This window comes from Xiphophorus hellerii, chromosome 3 (assembly GCF_003331165.1).
Source record: "Xiphophorus hellerii strain 12219 chromosome 3, Xiphophorus_hellerii-4.1, whole genome shotgun sequence".
NCBI lineage: Eukaryota > Metazoa > Chordata > Actinopteri > Cyprinodontiformes > Poeciliidae > Xiphophorus > Xiphophorus hellerii.
The window spans coordinates 14,906,356-14,926,687 of NC_045674.1; the positions used below are offsets into that span (position 1 = coordinate 14,906,356).

The 20,332-nt window shown below is 40.2% G+C and overlaps 1 protein-coding gene across 1 annotated transcript in view; it reads right to left on the reverse strand.

The window, feature by feature from the left end:
* adamtsl4 (ADAMTS-like 4) overlaps positions 1-14,410 on the reverse strand; it is a 46,019-nt gene extending 31,609 nt beyond the window's left edge. The window contains exons 1-4 of the mRNA XM_032557167.1: positions 14,072-14,410; positions 11,487-11,553; positions 7,688-8,259; positions 5,133-5,790 (exon numbers count right to left, since the gene is read on the reverse strand). Of these exons, the coding sequence (XP_032413058.1) occupies positions 5,133-5,790; positions 7,688-8,259; positions 11,487-11,553; positions 14,072-14,094 (1,320 nt within the window). The 5' untranslated portion in view covers positions 14,095-14,410. The remainder of the gene's footprint in view (positions 1-5,132; positions 5,791-7,687; positions 8,260-11,486; positions 11,554-14,071) is intronic.
* Between the last annotated feature and the right edge of the window lie 5,922 nt (positions 14,411-20,332).

Consider the following 20,332-nt stretch of genomic DNA (forward strand, 5'->3'; position numbering starts at 1 on the left):
TGTAGAAGCTAAAGATGTGTGCTGACTCTTTTGGTCCAAGAACAATAACTTCAGTTTTGTTTCTTGGCTGTCTGTCAGTTCTCTTACTGTGAATCACTGGTAATGTCATGTCATTTCCATTTGCTTTGACCTTCACTTTGAGTCGATAAATCTGCTATTTTCTGCAGCAGTTTCTCATAGTCCTCTGTGGAGACCAGAGGCATCTTGTGCTGGTTTAGCTAATAGGTCAGAAAATATAGTATGAATCCCAGAGCCCTTAAATCCTTAAATTGGATGTAATTCAGCTATGAGAACAAAGAGTATAACAGTAACTACTAAAGTTGGGTATGTAAAATAACTTTTCTAAAGGAAAAAACTATCAAAAGGCAAAACAGAGACAAGACCAGGAGAAGGTGAATCGTCCTGATAAGGCACCATTTGTTTTTCTGCTTGAAATCTGCTAACACACTCCAGTTTCTTGTCATTCTTAAAATAAGGTGAAGATGAAGAATTGAGTCCGGTAAACCTTCAGGAATGTCTTTCTAGTGCAGGTTAAAGTTACACATTTGCCCCTGATGGTATCCGTCTTATTAGGTCATCCTGAACGCAACGTTTGCTCGATCATGCAGAGGCATTTACTGTTACTGACTCTGAGTAAATATTTACACTGGGGAGGAAGAGGAGGAGCTCGTATAGTCACCAACACAGTGTGAAAGACTTCAGAAAGGAAAGGCTTCAAGCTGCTGTCTCCACTTTTAAATATGCCAGACAGAATCTTCTCAAATTCCACCTTTTTCTTCCTCTGACGGGATAACTTCTTCTCCTGTTACGCTCTTCACACACGTCTTTTCATCAAAACAAACTCGTCATCCCACTCTGTCTGATTTCACCGCCAACCATCCTTAATGTAACTTATGAAATCCCCACCAAATACTTTTTCTTCGCCCAGGCGCACACTCCCAAGGACTCATACCGACCAGCCCCCAGCTCCATTTCTTCATCCCTTCATCCATTCTGCAACAGATCCAGGGCAGCTTTTCTAAAAACAGAGCTCTCATTCACTGCAGCCTAACTGCGCCACTTCCTCTACCACCCTGCGCTTAGACTCATTCAAACACACACATGTTCACCTTTTGCCCTTCTCATTTCCTCTGTTCCTCTCTTAGTTCCCCAATGCAACAGCACAAAAAACACACCAACACACAATCATACTTGTGATGGGCCTCAGGCACGCCATGTTATGACAAACACACCTAACAGATAAAGGGATGTGTCACTTTCGGTCTAGCTCACCCCCTAAATTACTCACATACACACAGACATTGAACACATACAAGCCTGGGCGAAGTCCTGCAATCAGCACTTAAAACCTATTTGACAGAGATAAAAACTCAAGAGCCGTGCTGCAGGGGTAGATAGAGCTAACGCAGAGGCTAATGTAGGGTAAATATGTAACCCAATGAGTCAGGATCGGCCGTCACAGGACTGCTATTAGCCCTGCTGGCACACACAGGGGGACGCACTCTGCCAAAACACGAAACTGTCTTAAAGTGGGGGCAAGACGACCAGGGCAGGACGCAGAGAGAAAGACCGAAAGAACAAGAGGAGGGTTAAATGACGGCAAGAGCGGATGCCAAATTATCTTCGCAGGGAAAAGCTAAGAGCTCTGAAGTGCCAACCTGGCTCCCACTTCAAGTATCTACTTCCACTTGATGAGAGAAAGTTGCAGATACGGTGCGTGAGAGAGAAATTGTGAAAGTGTGTCGGTGTGTTTAAAAACCAATGTTATCTTCTCTCCTTGCGCTCTCACTTAAAGCAGATCTGCAGCCAGTGGAAAAAATAACCCACTCACATGTCGCTCTGGGTATTTTTGTCCCTCTGATATGGATCCCGTGTCTCTTTCTGGTGGGATACCTGCTCATCCATCATGCAGAAAATTAGTCTTTATTAGACAGAGACGCAATTTATTTAGAGTGGCAACCTTCAAAAATCCCAAACCAGCACTGTTAAGTACACTTTAATCTGGGGCTGTAACTGATTATTATTTTAATTATCAATTAATTGGATAAAAAATGTTTTGACCCATTCTGCAGATTTCCATTTTACCTCTTAGAAATACAGTAAAAATGCAAATAAACAAATAATTCAATTAAATTTTTAAATAAGAAAATACACATTTTATTGCGTAAAGTGGAATAATAAAGCATCCCTTTAATGAATTTGAACTGTAAGCAGAAATAAGGTCACAGGGTGAAAAAAACACCCTGAATCAAATGAACTCTGGAACCTTGGACAGTTTTTCCGAATGAGATTTCAGCAGCTGGAAGATCTTTTATGCTCCTCTTGAGGAGTTTTGGGTAAAACATATTTAGAGACAATGGTGTTATTATCTTACATGTAAAATGTATATATATTTTGAACAGTTGTGGCTTTATTATTGCTCTGAATGTGTCAGAAAATCTGCCTTTTTTGAGTCTGTATATGCTAGTCGACAATTAATCAACTAATAAATAAGTTCATGATTATTTCAATAATCGATTCATCACAATTATTCTGATTAATCACTTCAGTCCTACTTTGTAGAAAATTCGGTCCGATTGTGGAGATGTGAATAAATCTGATGTGGACCAGAAATGCGAACTGTGTCCACCTACAAACCTCGGTCTTGGTTCGGTTTAAGTGAACTCTGCTGCGGTTTGAATGCATATGTGAACACAAGCGGACCAGAGATCGCTCTAAAAGAAGAAAGCGAACTATACCGCAAAGCATTCTGGATAAATAAAGCCAAAACAAACATGTGAGTCTAGCGCTAATGGGAGTAACTTCTTATGGTCTTTTACCAGGGACAAAGAAAAAATCCGAGAACTGCTAAAATCTGATGCAACTACATTTTTCTTTACATTTTCTGGGGTTTATGTGTTGTTTTCCTCAGTGGTTGTTGGTGCAGCGCCACCACAGGCAAGGAGGTGAACAGTTTTTTCAGCCACTTTGGAAAGCGAACGGCACCAGCTGGAAATGAAAGTTTGAGTCAGTTGAAAGTCAATTAAAATATCTTTAGTCTCACTATCTGCATTTGTGTCTTTAATGGAGGACAACTTTAAAGGAAACAGTTTGCTTTAAACAGCTTTGAAACACTGATGAAAGGAACTGATAGTACTCAACACAAACTACATCTGGTGCGGACAAACGGACGGACAAATGGACGGATGGATGGACTTCCACTTCAGTAACACATGTAGGACAAAAACAGGAGCTGTAGCACGAGTTTGGTCTGTTTGTACAGGATGCATTATTAGATTATAACACCTCATATATTCCCGTCTAATCAGCTGGAAACAGATGGTTCAACATCAATCTGGACAATTTCATACACAAAGAAATTAGTTAAAAGCCCAAAAGACAGAAATCTGCTTCCAATTTTGACGAGGTGAGAGATTGTTAAAAGAAATACAAAAATCCCATTTGGATGGAGACCCAGAAAATGTGAATAAACAACTTACTGCATTTTCTGAAATAGAAGGAGTGAAAAATGTTGGAAAGTTGATTTGCTCTCTGTTATACAGAGTAATCAGCAGAAAACCAGCAGCCAGCTTTCAAATCAATGCAGTAAATAAAGAAAGTGCCTCTGAAATTCAGCTAAGAGAACAAGCGCTACTAAAATAAATCCACTCGGTTATTTTGTATTACATGTAAAAGGTCATTGTTGTGATGTTTGAGAAATGACTGTTCCTTACTGTTTCTTTCTCCCTCTATGGGTTGATTTTCTTTGAAATCCTACTTGTTCCATCTGTAAACAATCAGTACTGAACCTGTGCCACAGCTTTTTGGGGGCCCTAAAAAATGTCAAATAGAGAGGATATATTTCTTCTCTTCCCTAAGAAAAGTCCTGGCTTAGGTCCTAAATGGGTTGTTTAGTGTGAACCGAAGACACATTTTTTCACTCTCTGGACAATAAAAGTCTCAACATATTCTATATTATACTCCGTCTTGGTGGTCTTTTCTAACATGAGGCAGCTGCCCCAAAATAATAAAACAGTTTCAAGCAGATATATGAAATAACACAAAGATAACTAGACATTGAACATATTTATCTCCTACATTGTGAACAACGCTGCCCTTTGTACAAACAATATATAAAATACGGTTAAGAAATGGTAACAAAGACAACAAACTGTATGAAAATCTGTGAAGATCCTCCAGGCATGGTACTCCTTGGTTAATAAAGTTCAGTTCCATGCACAACAGAGAAATTGGATCCTTATCAGTGACTCACTGTTTTGGACTCAGAATCCAGATTGAGGTTTCTGTCTTGTGTCCTCACATTTCTTGGCACAGTGGCGTTTCTCACATGAATGACACCCTGGATGAACCTTTCCTCCTGTCTGCCTCCCCAACCAATTAAAATGCAAGAAATTATCTGAGATTTAAGCTGATATGCAGTGCAGTTCAACAGAAAGTAAATAACTTAATCGCCCTTTTTCCCAGCTGGAAGAGATGTCTTCTCAAACCCCCGTCAGTCGTGTCAGCTCACTCTGGTTCTGCTGGAGGGTTCTTCCTGTCAAAGGGGAGTTTTTTCCTCTCCACTTTTGCTGCATGCACGCTCAGTATGAGGGATTGCCGTAAAGTAAACGACACAACGCAAGCGATTGTCGCTACATGTCGACTTGCAGTGAATGCTGTAATTCAATGATTCGATGGAGTTTGCTGGGTTTCCTCAAATAGAAATGTGTTAATTTACTTTGAATAATTAATTGAGCATACTGTACAATTTGATAACAAGAATCAGTAGCAATTCTTTGTATAGTTTCTAGAGAACATTTGTTGTGAATTGGTACTATATAGACCAACTGAATTGAAGGCAAGTTAAATTCTGTTATCTGGTTCTTTTGTGCCCCCTTTCTGATGCCCATGCCGCCCTGGACAACCGCCTGCAAAGCTCAAATCAAAAACTGCTGCTGAGTAAAGATTTGTAAAAAAAAAAATTTTTTAATTCTCCTTTTTTATTGCAACATTGCTAATAAAATGTTTGAAAAAGCCCATAATTTAGCTTGAGAACATTTATTCAATAAAGGAAAAAAGATACTGTGAATAGAAAATCACAGGAGCGTTTCTTTTCCGAAGCTTTTAAGCTGTAAGGAATCAGCCAGACCTACCTGTGAGAAGCACCTGTGGTACTCCTTCTCCGGCCCCGAGCACCTGAGCAGCCGAGGAGCGTCGCCTCCTCCGTGCCTGTTGGCCTCCGCTCCCAGGTGGGAAGACGTGTGCGGGTGCTGTAAGGGGAAGATGCTGCCGGCGGGTGGGGCTTGGGGCCCGAAGCCCGGGTGGGGTTCCCTCTCTGTGTGAGCCAGGTTGGGGCGGTGGAGAGGAGTGGTGAAAAGAGAAGAGCTGCCCGGAGAGCGAGGGTGAGACTGAGGAGGAGGAGGAGCGGTGACGGAGTTCCAGTCAAAGCGCTGGCGATTAACGAGCACCGGTAAGGAGCGCGAGGAGTGTTGGGGTGGGACTCTGTTCCTCCTGTGCTCAGAATGAGACGTCCGGCCTGCGTGTTGGCGTGGTCTTCCTGTTGGAATGGGCTCCTCCTCAGGAGCTTCGCTGATCTTCTGCTCTCCATTCTCCTCCTCTGCTGTCTCTGCCTCTCTGTCGACCTCCCTCCCTGCCTCCTCCTCTGTCTGGGTGTCATCGTTAGTGACGGTCAGCCCGGGGGCTTCGTCGGTGCCGTTAGCAGTGTGCCGAGCTTGGCGGTTGGTTCGATGCAGAGGCAGGGAGAAGGGAACCTTCCCGTACCCAAACTGACCCGGACGGACGCTGGAAGCCCTGCAAAACAAATTTAAAAGGGGGAAAAACTCACCAGGGGGTTATTCAGGAAGAAATTATGAAGTCAAAGTCAGAGAGAAAACAGTTAGATGGGATGAGCTGGATATAAACAACATGCAACCAGTGGGATATAGTGAGAGAGCAGAGGGATGCAGCACCTGTGTAAATGATAAAAAACAGATATAATGATGTAATTACAGCGCAGATACCAGAGGCAGACATGGGCACAACTCCATCCTGCATTACAAAACCCTCCACTGTGAAAACAATCGAAACCTCAGTGCATCCCCAACAACACGCTGCACCCTGGGAAATTAATCCCACAGATCACTTCGATCTTGTATTTTGTGATGAGATACAAATCTTCTCTTTGTCTGGGAACAATGCGGCGGCTACTGTTTGTCCCAAACAAACCACTGTTGCTACAGCCAGCTATGCAAAACTCACTTCCTTTTTGTGTCTTTTTCCATGAATCTCAGGGGGCTGAAGAAAACAAGATTTCCACTAAACCAGTGGAACGATTAGTACTGCAAGTTTCAGGGTTAGCATAGAAAATGTCTATTTCAGAGTATTTTATGATAGAACAAAAATACATATAGAGATCGCTAATTTACAGAATAAATTTTTAACCATCACTGATTTCAACAAATTGTTTTTTCAGTAATTTTGTAAAAAAAAAAAAGAAAAAAGGACACCCTAGTATATTTCGAACATATTTTTCAATTACTTTTAATAATTCTGGCTTACAGTGAATGAAAATTTTTCAACTTCTCCAACCACACTTTTTCCTTCCACTCAACTTTCCACTAATATCTATGAATACAGAAATCTTAACAACTTCTAACCATAAAAATTAAAATGAACAGAAACACAAACTTGAAATGCATAAATCTTTGTGTAAGGATGTTTCATTTTGATAACTTAAGTAAACCTTATGATGATATTAACATGTATTCTCTATCCTTTCCTATAACTGACTAATCACAACATAAGCTGCAGCATTTGTTAATAATAAACTAGGAAAGTGAAGAGAAAGTCATTTAAAAAACTCTTTTATGCCTAAAGTATTCATAGGTCAAAGTTAAGAGGAAAATCAGCTGCTGGACTAGAAAAGAGTTAAAAATGTAGCCCAAAGCCCAAACATTAAAAAACCTCTAGAAAACCTCAAGTAATTTTGATCAAAGCCACTTTCAAATATTACAAAAAAGTCTAATTGGAAACAAAATAAAAAATCAAGTCCTTGATATTTATTCAGCATCTATTTTAACTTAAAGCTACCAAAAAAAATAAAGTTACCAAGTAACAACCCAAACTGTCTTTGAAAATGATTTCCTGCTCATCAACAGTGAATTGCTGATTTTCAAGAGGCTGGAATCAATGACTGAAATGCAGGGCTGCACGGTGGAACAGTGGTTATCACTGATGCCTTGCAGCAAGAAGGTTGTGGGTTTGAATCAGGGTATTCCTGAATGAAGTCTGCATGTTTGGGTACTCTGGCTTTTACAGTCCAGAAACATGACTGTCAGGCTAATTGGGTGATCTGTTTCGAATTAAAATTGCTCTAAGCGCTACTTTAATTTTGTTACTAAACACCTGATCTTAAAAAGTCCTGACATGAGACTTGAGAAACAAAGCCTCGTTTTTCTCGTGTTTGTCACAGAAAACAAGCATAAAAGGTCTTTCAGCTGCTGAAATCTCATTCGGCAAAACCGTCAAAGGTTCCAGAGTTCATTTGCTTCAGGGAGTTTTTTCACCCTTTGACCTTATTTCTGCTTACAGGCATCACACTAATCAGTAATGGTGAGTTAGGTCACAAGTGGAAAAGAAAAGGGAAAAACAAAAGAAAATCACAGCTTTCAGGAATGTTGGATTATTTCAAATCTCCGGTCTCACTCACCTCCTCGGAGGCAAACCTTCCCGACTGGTGGGGATGGAGCGCCTGTTCCCGCCTCCCGCAGCCCTCGCTGCTCCTGGATTGGTCGGCCTCCTGAAGGCGCGTGCAGGCTGCTGGTTGTACCGCTGTGAGTTCATGTGATAGGGGGGTCGGTAAGCAGGCTCTTGACCAGAGGGGGGCACTTCAGGATGATAAAAGGGCGGCGACTGATTGCTTTGAACAGGAGGCCCTTCTCCTCCTGTGTTTCTATATAGCGGCAATCCAGGGTTATGACTCCTGGAGACTGATGGGGAGTGATAAGATGGGTGTTGCCCGGGGTAATGAGAGGGATAGTAAGGATTTCCAGGTGATATAGCAGGTCCTCTGACACTCCCGGGATAATAACCCGCCCAGTTTGGTGGAGCGAAGGAGAGAGGAGCGGTCTGCGGACGTGGAGGAGGGGGTAAGCACTTCCTGGTCCTGTGAGACACACCCACTCCACAGGTTTGAGAGCATTCTGACCACTCCCCCCAGCCAGACCACACGCCGTCAACAGGCTCCGCCTCAAAAACCTGCCTGGACCTTCGACCTGCCTCCTGAGAGACGAAAACACAACGAAACATCAAATTTTGATGAATGTCTTACAACTTACAAACAGTTCAATCTGCTCAACCTTTCAATCATGTAGCACATCTACTGAATCTCCACTTTATGATGAATTCAGAAAGCAATGCTGTGCAGAAATTTTTAATAGTTCCCACAAGTCTGAATCAGACGTGATCCACGCCATCTTAGTAGGCAAGTGCATGTGCAATGCAAAGCGGCTTTCAAGCAATAAGCCAACATGAAATGTCAAATAACTGCGAAAGGTAAAACAATGCATTTATTTCTTTATTGTTTATCAAAAATCTGAAAAGCCTGGTATGAATTTGTATTCAAATATTACACATTATGACACATAAAACATTTTTTGTAGCTCAAACCCTTTACTCATACATTAATTTAACCACCATTTTGTTTTTGTAGCAATGTTTTTAATTGTTTTATTTTGATTTTTGTTGGTTTTTCCATTGCTTCATCAACTCTTATTAAATGTGCACAATGAACAAATTTAATTTGAGGTTTGTCCACATGCAGTATTCAACAACAACACGACTAAGGAAACAATTTATAACCAGCTGCTGTTTTTAAAGAAGCTTATAAAACAGAGTATCGGTATAGGTTAGCATTACATAAAAAATAACCTCATTTTCAAAGTGCCCTACATCTCAGCAGATGGCCTTAAAAATAAACCTTAAAAAGTACTAAAAACTGAAAAGTTTGGCAGTATTTAAGAGGAAATAATCCCCAATGAAAAAAACCTCTTCACAGTTTACCAATGATCCACAATCCCAAGATTTTTCTTCCTCTGAGTCCAAACTGTAAATCCTGAACTCTTCATCGCTTGGGCTTAAAAGCGTCTTAGCCACCTGCCAGCAGCAGTTTAAGAGCCGTCAGATAAATCCACAGCAGTTTGTGTTCGCTAAAGTCACCCACAGCAGGACCAACAAGACCACGGCTGACCCGGCGCTGTGTTTGTGTACATGTAAGTGTGAGTGCCTGTATGTGCGAGCCAGCTGGTGTCTTTGATGTTCTCCTCTGTGGTTTTAGATAAATGTTTCTCCTCTCATTTCATAACTGAGCTGCTGGCCTGGTTGGCAGCGAGGCAAACATGCGAGCTGAACAAAAGTTGCCATTGAGCAGGCACCAATCTGTGCCCCGCTTCCCTCCGCCTTTTATTTACCAGTGCTTAAATGCGTGCGCGTACATGGGCGGAAACGTGCAGGTAAATATGCTGTGCTTAAATGTTTGCGGACGGGTGAGTGGGGACAGGTGTAGGCGGCAAAAATTTCCCACCACATTAATAAGAGTTTTTGTCTGGGGTGGAAACGGTGGGAGGCTGGGAGAAAAGCAAGGAGAAAGGGTGATGGAGGTTTGCTTGCTAGGGTTGAATGTGTGTGCTGCTCTGTCGTTAATGAGTGCCATCAAACACACAGCTGCCACATAACTGGAAGTATTAATGAGCTGCAAGCAGTGACCCATGCAGCAGCCACCGCTGACCTCTGGAGCTACTGGTTAAACTCCTGCCGCACTGTACAAGCAGACCTGATGGACTCTGGCGCATTAAAAACCTGCCGACTTTCTTCTTCTGAGTTGTGAAAATGTAATTTTAACTTCACAGATCTGGCTGCAGGTGTGCAGGGATCTGGTGGATGGAGACTAAGCAAAGTTGAAACTGGAAATCCGTGCAGATATTTGCGAAAAGCCTTTAAAGTGACCATAAATGTAATAATAAGTAAGCTAAAAAAGTTTTTCTGTCTATCTGAGGTGTACAAATGCTGCTTTAATATAAGGTGGAAATTTAATTCAAGTTTAATTTGTTTCAGTTCAGTTTATTTATGCACCATCAATTCAAATCTCTAGTTATTTCAGGACACAGAGCAAGGAAGCAAACAGTAACCCTTTAAATTCATATTTTCATTTACTCACCTTGTCACAAATAAAACAACTAAAATATATACGTTACAAACCTTTTGAAAGTATATATTTTTGAACTTTTGAACGCTAAAACCTTTTGAACTTCCACACTATCTGTTATATTACAAACACAAACGTTATTGTGAAAGACCAAAACAACGTTGTATGATTATGAAGTAGACAAAAAATGAGACTTGGTTTTTACATTTTCTTTACAAATAAAAATCTAAAAAGTGATTTTGATACATATACATGAAAAGCAGCACAACAAAAGGTCTGCAAAAGTCAACTAATTAGTAAAGAGTCTAGATCACTGTTCTACCCATTAACAAATCATCTAATCCATGTGGAGCAGTCTTGTTTGCAGTAAATTTATGGAAGAAGGCGCTCTGTTCAAATAAAACCAAAACTGAAACTTTCGTTTCTCCTTCCAGCGGGACAACACCCTGGGACATAGAGACAGACAGAGATACGCTTTGGTTTAGACCAAAGCGTATTTATGGCCCAGTCAAAGTACAGACCCAACTCTAATTTGGCAAGACTTGAAAATCAATGGTGCTCTCTATCCAGTCAGTTCAGTTTGAGATGTTTTCCAAAGAAGAAAGAGCAAAGGTTTCAGGCTCTGGTAAAGACATATTGACTTAATTTGCAAATCAACACAACACTTTTAATTGCAGAGAAAAAGACACAATGTGCCCGTTTCTTTTCACTCTTAATTATGCACTGCTTTCTGCTGATCTCGCACATAAAAAAAAATTAAATAAAAAATGTTTTGGATTGTGGATTTAATGTAACAGAAACGTTGAAGGGGTAAAAATTATTTTGTGATGCACTGAAAGTGCTACATCGATTTTAAAGTCATTTACTCGGAGTAAACTTATGAATGAACAGGGTGGTCACTCCGACTCAAAACAAGGAGGGTTGGAGTTTGAATGTTTGGATTTGGGGAGCACTATAAAAACTCAGTTTTTACTGTTTCTATGGCTTCCCTAACAGCTCAAATCACTTTAAATGTTCATTTTACCTCGAAACTCTTTCTGTATATCACAATATGATCCAAAAGTCACTGTAGCCTTTAAAGACATGCACTTAAAGGCTGCAGATTACTGCAAATAAAGCATTTTTAATTGCATTTTTTTATATTATACTCTTGTTTTCTCAGTGTTTTTGGAATAATACTTTATGCCCACTGGAAAAATCCAAATCTGTCCTTTGACTCTTGTCCCCTTTTCACCTCACTGTTGTGACAAAGTTGTTTTTTTTTTGGTTTTTTTTGCTGACCCAACTGGATGACCTAATGACTCACCTTCCTCTTGGCAGACCTGATGGTCAATGAGGTCGTGACCACCACAAAGCCCCACAGCACGCAGAGCCTGGGGGAGAAAAGAGGGTGAGAGATGAGGCAGACATGCACAGGATTTAAAACAACAGCAGGCTGAATAAGGACCTTCATGAGGCCCAGAGTTGTTCCATGACATAAACGCGAAATCACGGTGAAGCTCACAGAAGCTTTCTTTATTCCCTCTCAGCGTTCGTCGGAGGACGTTTATGTATAGGGAACGTCTCATGTTATCGCATGTTCCAGTGACCTGTGTTTACTGTGGAAACCAATTATGCCACTTTGTTTCCCTCTACAGGTGGCGAGTGGGCTGGTGGAGCGGTGGACAGGAGTTTCTTTTTCTCTCTGGAAGTTCACGGGCAAACATCCCGACATCAATCTGGGAAATCCAAGGAGGCGTTAACAAACAAACGGAGTTTAAACAGCAAGCAAGTTTTTCTTTGGAATGCCTCTCCCAGGGACTGCACACACCCTGAGGATGTGGTTCAACACACACACACGCACGCGCACCCCCTCAGCAACCACACTCATAGCTCAGTGGTGCAATCAGTCTGTAAAATTCATTTTGAGCAGCAAGGTTTTTACTCTTTCTGGAGGGTTACAGCGCCTTACAAAACTATTCTCATCCCTTGTGATAGATCAACATGAAGTAGATCGTATCAGCGAAGGGGAAGAAACTCAAACAAGCCTCCTCCTTCCTGCTGAAGGAAAGCACGCTCCGCACCATGATGCGACCATCACCATGCTTCACCATGGAAACATAGCAGTTTGCATTTAGGTTAAAAACTCTTATTTGGTCTCATCTGACCAGAGCACATTATTCCAGATGTCGCTGTCTCCTCCCACATGGCTTGCGACAAATTGCACAATTTGACTTGTGATTCTTGCAGAATAAAAATTACAGATTTTGCAGCATCTTTTTCAAAAAAGTTGTGGCTTATAAATTTTTCAGGTTTATCTTTGCAATAAGATGGTATTGCAAAAAAGTTTAAATAGCTGCACACAACCTTCCTAAAATGAGGATTTCAACAGTTAATATCTAAAGTGCAAATGATCCTTTTAAATACCTCCTTGAAATAGCACGCATGATACAAATAAACTCATGTTTTGAGGAGACGTCAAAGTGCAGAAGAAAAACACACACAAATGGTGCAGAATATCTTAAAATCTTTTTTGCAAAACAACAAAAATGTGAAACAGAAAGCCGAATTAAGGCAACTGGTCAAGATTTAACTGGGTTGCAGTGATTAGCCTGTCAGTTTAGGTGTAGGGCCATGTCTGGGTATGTTTAACACTTGTATGTTATGCTTCTAATTTTTGTATAATTAGACACAGACATCATATGTGAGCAAGTCTTGCCACAGATTCTCAATTAGATTTAGATCTGGGCTTTGACTGGGCCACTCTAATCCTTGAATGATGTTCTAAGCATTCCCATTGCAGCTTTAAGTTGCCCCAGTCTAAAGTCTTTCTCAGCCTCTCACAAGCTTTTTCCTTCCAGGGTTTTTCCGTATTTAGCTCCATCTGAACCTCAGCTATCCTGACCTGCTGAAGAAAAACATCTACACAACATGATACTGCCACCACCTTGTCTCACAATGGGAATGGTGATTACATCAGCTGTTCAAAGCTTGGGATATTGTTTTATAAACAAACCCTGATTTCTCTATAACTTTACATATGATGCCTTTGCAGAGCTGCTACATTTCTACTAGAGTTATGAATACTTTTGCAAGGCACTGCAACTTCATATGGGCTCAAATTTTGGGGTATGAGTGACAAAAACAGCTTTTAGGGTTTTAATTTTGCTATAAAAGTAGGATAATTTCATATACATGCACTTGTTTCAGTTAGAAGGCAACCTATAATGATTTAACAAGCTCCAAAACATCGAGACAAGTGCAGTGCAGCTAGACGAACTGGACGGTAGTCAGAAAATGAACCCCAAACAACTGGGTTTAGATAGACGCTGCAGCGCTCACCAAGCGAGGGAGAGCCGAACCATGGCCGCAATCAGCAGTCCGCAAGCCACATGTAGGCAAAGTAATCGGTCCTTTCTTCCCACTGTGGTGCACCGCCGCGGTCTCTGGAAACTTCCCCACACCACACAATTACCCCCGGAAAAAAAAACCTCACAGAGGTCCCGCACAGAGCCCGGCAGCCACACAACAGAGCCGCTCAGGCCGAAGTAATGACCCCCTACCGGGCTCCACGTTTCCCCGCACGGCCGCTACAGTGGCACATTGTAGAATAAACCCCGAGCAAAGAGAGAGAGAGAAAGGGAAAGATTTACATCAGGGGGAAACCTCAGGGACAAAAAAAAATCCGCCCTGAGGAGAAACAGGGAGCTCCTGCCTAAAAAGTACGCGCCTATGGGTAAAGACCTATGCGACTCTGCGCCCTGTGCGCAACATGTAGGCGTCGTGCGTAAAACCAAAAGCCAGAATATAAAAGTTTTGAAAACACCTCCACCACGATCAGCTTTAAAGGATGCAAACATGTGTCGGAGTGAGCAGCAGCAGCAGCAACAGCTGGAGAAGTCCAAGTTTTACCTGAACAGGGAACCGAACTGCATACTCCAGCGGTCTCTCTTCTGACCCACAGGTTATCGACTGGGTGTCCAGATTAAAGGTCCGGTTCGGTCCTGGAGGACATGTGATGAAGTTCCAGTCAGGGTTTCTTCTGCTCTCAGACTTTCTGTCCCCTTCCCTCTGTCACAGTCACTCCCCGTGATTTCTACCGAGTGGGAAGGGTTGAGCTCTCTCTCTTTCTCTCTCTCTCTCTGTCTTTCTCTCTCTCTCTCTCTCTCTTTCTCTGCTGATCCAGTTCAATCTACAATTTTTTGCGGATCCTTATAAAACTAGTGACGCTTGGACAGATTACACAACTCTCCCTGCACTCTCTCCCACTTCCATACACTCACTCTCAAACTGCGTCTTGACAGAGTGACCATGCAACGCCTTGCAGAAGTATTCATACCTCTTGGACATAGGGGTGGGCGATATGGATTTTAAAAGTTTTATCAGGATATTTTTTGGTACTGTCGTTATAACGATACACGTGTAACTTTTTTTTAGTAACTGTATGACTGTTTGTCGCAGCCATTATAGTCCTACAAACACAAATATGACTTTCCGTTTGTAATGTGTTTCTTTAGGACACCAGTCAAGTGAAGAAGTGTGATTTGTATCCCTTAACTAGAGATGGTAAATGTAATTTAAAATTTATTGGCATTTATTGTTGCTTTCATTGAACAAACAGTGGAGAAAATAGTAAAACTATCAAAATTTTGACAAAAAGGACAGTTTAATTGGAATCTATGGTGACAACGATAAATCAAAATTGTTATCATAATAACAAATTTATCGCAATACATGATAAACGATACCATAAAAACCCATCTCTATTTGGATACATGTATTTTATTGAGATTTAATGTGATGGAACAACAGATAATAGTGCATTATTGTGAAGTGCAAATAAAAATTCATCCCATCTATTATTTTTTTTTTCAAATAGAAATCTAAAAAGTGCAGAGTGCATTGGTATTCAGCTCCCTTTACTATGATGCGTCTAAATAAAATTAGTAAGTGGAGTGTTGTGTCAGAGTTTTGTGAGAAAACACTAGTGAACAAAAAGCATCATGAAGGTCAAGAGTAAAGTTGTGGAAAAGTTTAAAGTAGAGTTATATTATGAAACAATACCGGATGTCTTGTGGAACTCAGTTCAATTCATCATCTAAAAATGTGAAAAGTTTGTCACAGCTGCAAAACTACCAAAAATACAGCTATGGACCCAAACTTGAAGGTTATGAGAGAATAAGTCAAAGAAGCAGGCAGGCCTGTTGTCAAGGTGACAGGGGAATCTGTCACCATGACAACAGACAACTTGCCACAAGACAAGTAGGAAAAAAACACAGACATGTGAAAGAAGGAGTTCAGGTTAAATGAGCTATAAAACACCTTATGTGGTGGAAAACGTCTTATTTCATGGGACACGGTGGTGGTGGTACCATGGTATGGGGTGCTTTGCTTCTGTAAGGATTAAGGAAGCTTGTCTGAGTTGTTGGGAAGATAGGTGAAGCTAAATAGAAGACACTTAGCTAAATGTACTCTTATTTTTGCTCCTTTCAGCTATTATAACAGTGTAAGATTTTGATGTGTTTTTTATAATTAGGTTATGCTTTCCAATACTTTGGCAAATTTCAATAAAGATTGTTTAAAGAAAAAGTAAGGAGTGACTGAAACAAAGGAGCCAGAGGAGATGATTACTGGGATCAGGATTAGGTAGAAAGTAGAAAATCAGGGAGCTAACAAGAAGCTCTGTAATAATAATAATGAACACTGGGATGATTAATACAAACTAAAAATAAACAGGACACACTGATTGCAGTGAAACATAGATCTGTATAGTTTTGGATTGGGTAGCTGAATATGAATATATGCCACTTTTTTTCTGAATTATGCACCGATTTGTATTTGTTTATCCAAAAATCTTGATAAACTGCACCAAAATCTGTGGGTGGACTGTGACAAAATGTGAAAAAAATAAAAATAAAAAAAAGTTTAAGGGGTTTGAATAGTTTTGCAAAGCTTTCTAACTCTCACAGCTGCTTTCTTGTTACATCCCATCATCATAATGAGCCGTTGTGCTGGTCACACCGATCAGGAGGAATGATCCACTTTCCGTCAGAAACAAACAATATTCTGGCAGCAGCTGCAGCCAAGACTCTCTCTGGGACAAGTACAAAGGATTACGAGCTGAACATCATCAGATACATGAATACTCATCATTTTTATTTTACAGTAAATGAATGAAATATATCTGTTGGCTCAACAGAACATTTTTTTTACACGATACAAATTAGCTTGTGTGGTTTTTTTCCTTTCTTTGCTGTTTAATCCCGTTTGAACCCCAGAAAGCAGACATGCTCCAGCAATTTGGAGCCAAGATAAGGGCACCCAGGAGAGAAGCCACTTCTGAGACTGCATTATGAGTGTGCACATGTAGATGTGTGTGTTTGCGGGCTGGGAACTCCTCTCGGCTTTGGTCTGAACCAGATGTGAGCCAACTTGTTTACTCTGTGTGAAGATAGAGATGCGGGGAGATTTACAGTAACTGGCTTTTTGAAACACAGAACAGGCAGCGAAGGGGAGGAGAGTAAAATGGGTGGAGATGAGAAGATCGACAGCCGAGCCTTAAAGGTTTTACTCAAAGTCTCAGGAACTGGTTGATGTTTCAAACTAATATAATTTAACTAGAAACCATTTTATTGGTTAAAAAAAAACAACCCCTGCCTGATTTAACTAGTTAAAAATATCTAAACCTGAAAAAATAAGAATGGTGTTTTTGTGTTTTTGGCTTTTCAATAATATTCTTTATATTGTACACACTGTGCAAAAATATTCCAACGCTTATGTTATTAGCAAATTGTTTAACATCACAGCCACAAATGTATTGAATTTTATTTCATTTTCAACATTTTTACCAAACATACATATGCACAGCTGAATGTATTCTCCTGATTGTGGAAATGTATTCAACCACTTTTAAACTAATGCCCCTGAATATTATGTATTATATTACTATCTATGCTTACAAAGTTATTTTGATTTATTTAATTTTGCACCACTATGTGCTAATTTATCACTTTGTGGGTGAACTCCATCAAAATGTTGTTGCTGCCCTTAACTGTTGTCATTATTTCAATGAAAACAAATCAAATATAGCTCTGGAAAAAATGATAAGACCACTTAAAGTGATCAGTTTCTCTGATTTTACTCTCTATAGGTAAATGTTTGAGTAATCTGAACATTGTTATTTTGTTCTATGAACTACTGACAACATGTCTCTGAAATTCCAAGCAATAATTTAGTATTTATTAGCAGAAAAATGAGAAATGGTCAAAATAACGGAAAAGGTGCAGTGTCTTTCATACCTCAAATAATGCAAAGAAAACAAGTTCATATTCATTTAGAAACAACAATACTGATGTTTTAACTCAGGAAGAGTTCATAAATCAATATTTGGTGGAATAACCAGGAGGTTTTCAATGGGGTTCAGTGCAGTGGAGTCTCTTAATGTTTTCCAGAGCTTTATATAAGAACCAATCACCATTGGAAGTCACCTAATTACCAAAATATGACCAGCTGTGTGTAAGGTAATCTCAGTTTAAATACAGCAGGGAAATGATTAGGCAAGCCATGCTAACTCTAGAGGAGCTGCAGAGATCCACCGCTCAGGTGGGAGACTCTATCTATGTGACAATCATGCACTCCAAAAATCTGATCTTCATGGAAGAAAGGTAAATAAAGTCCTGTTCTCAGTTTACCACAAGCCATGTGGGGACAGAATAAAGGTGCTCTGGGTAGATGGGACCAATGTTAAGCTTCCACATATAGATGGGAAATGTCCAGAGTTTGAAAATTAATACAGCACATCTCCTTAAGTACATCATCCCCACTGAGAAGCTGTGGGGATTCTTTTCTTCAGAAAGAGCAGGGAAGTGACTTGATAGGAAGATCTGTACATTTATTTATGACTTTGTGTTGGTCCACCACAAAAATGGAATAAAAAAATAGTGAAGTTTGTGGACGTAAATGGGAGTTTGCACACTTTCTAACTGGAGAAAAATCTGGTGCATATTATATGTTGTAGAATAACAAAGTTGCTTTATTTTTCATGTGGTGATTTTTCATAAACAAGCCAGAAAATCTATTCCTTGCTCTCATGAAAATGGAATATCTGAAGTATTTCATAAAATTTATGTGTCGCATATTTGTCCGAATCTGGTTTTCGTTATTGTGTCTTTAATCTTTTAAGTCTGTTTGTGCTGCAGCATAGCTGGATGGCACATTAATAAAAACAAAACAAACGTCACTGTTGGCCCTTTAAGTAAAGAAAATGCTGGAGAGCTCGCATGATTTAACACCGTGAGAGGAGGAGTTTTCAGTCAATCAGACACAAAGCGGTGCGTGAGAAGACAGCAAAACAGAAGAGAAACAAATAACGACAGGAAGGGAAGGAGCTTTAAAAGTTAGGATACAGCTTACATCTAATTAGGCATGGTTTGGCAAAATAAACAAGCATCTGAAGCACAATTTCAAAAGTGTCATATTCCCAAATGCAATCCCAAAATTACAGATTGATTCAGACTCAAACTCACAGAATCAGGTTAATTTATGAGCTAATTCTGAAGCTTAGCAACAAATATTTACTAAAAATGCACCTTAAATGTTGTGAAGTGGTTTTCCTTTGGTCTATGTTTGCTCCAGGAGGGAGAAGAGTCAGAGTATACAAAAATGACAGATCACAGAGAACAGCATGTTCCTACTGAACATATGTATGGAAGTACATGTATAATCACAGGCTAGAGGTTTTCTTTAGGGCACAACACAACCATTCTACTAATTGTGCTCCAATTTATGACATGAATGTAAAAGGATATGCCTTAGCACTGGGGAAAGTGCAGATTTCTAATCAGTATGTGCAACATGTGGAAAAGATCCTAACATGGATAATAACTTTTTAAAATCAGCAAAGAGTCCTCAATGTCTCTTATAAACAGATAGCTGCCATTGTCAACATCTGTCCACTTATTTGAGATTTGGGACAACATATCCAGAAGGGAACCCCAGAAATCCCTTTCCTTAGTAACATCCTCCATCTTGTTTGGGGTGTCCCAAGGCATTCCCAGGCCAGATGGGATAAATAATCCCTCCAGCAGGTTTCTGGGTCTTTTCCTGGGTCTCCTTCCAGTGGGATGTGCCTGAAAAACCTCCAAAGAGGGAGGCGGCCAGGAACCGTCCAGATCAGATGCCTGAATCACCTCAACTGACTACTTTTGATGCGGAAAAGCAGTGGCTCTACTTCAAGCTCCTCCAGAAGACCGAGCTCCTCACACTTTCTCTAACGATGAGTACAGCGGCATATGTTTGCACATGTCATAACAGTTTGGTACGAGACAGATGATCTGTAAAAAATTTTTTAGCTCCTCTGCCTTCTCTCAGTGTTTCCAGTGCCAACTATAGCCAGGATGAGGGTCTTATTGCTGTCAATCATGCTAGTTCCTCCTCTTCCTCTCTGCTATGCTGCAGCTAGCAGAACCTGTTGTGAATGCTAAGGCTAGTTAGCATGGCCACCGATGATGGTTGATAAATAGTTTTCTTGTAATGGTAAGCTGTTTCTCCACCAGTAGCACATTGAAGAACATGTACACGAGGATGATTGACAGCGCTAAGACCTTCCTCCTGGCTCTGATTCGTTGTGGTGCATTTGTTCAGATTACAATAGTAACACAAGGAGGAAGTAGTGGAGCTCAATCTTTTTACAGATTATCTGTCTCATATCATATTGTCACGACAGGATGACAGTTTTAACAAATATGTAAAAAAAAACAAACATATTTTTTAATAAAAGTTACAGGAGATTACACAAAAATTTTTTATCATTCTATTTAAAAATTATACATTAAACCTAGTTTATATAATTCTCCATAATCACTGGACATTTTTTTATTGCCATTACAGTGATTAAGAGCTTATTTTAATTGCCAACCAGATTTTATTACTGGGTGTTTTGACAGGCTTTGCTTGGTGATGAACTCCAAGTCTTTTAGATTGGAAGTCCTCCTTGACTTCACTCTAATCTTTAGCTACTTCAACAGATTTGTATCTACAGATATTCGTATTGCTTTTCAGTCAAAGGAAACATGCTGGGTAAATTTAAAAATTCCCATAAATCTTAATCTGCCAGGGGTATGAACTATTCTGAGCTTAGCAGATATAACTGTCAAGACATTGAATAAAGTCATT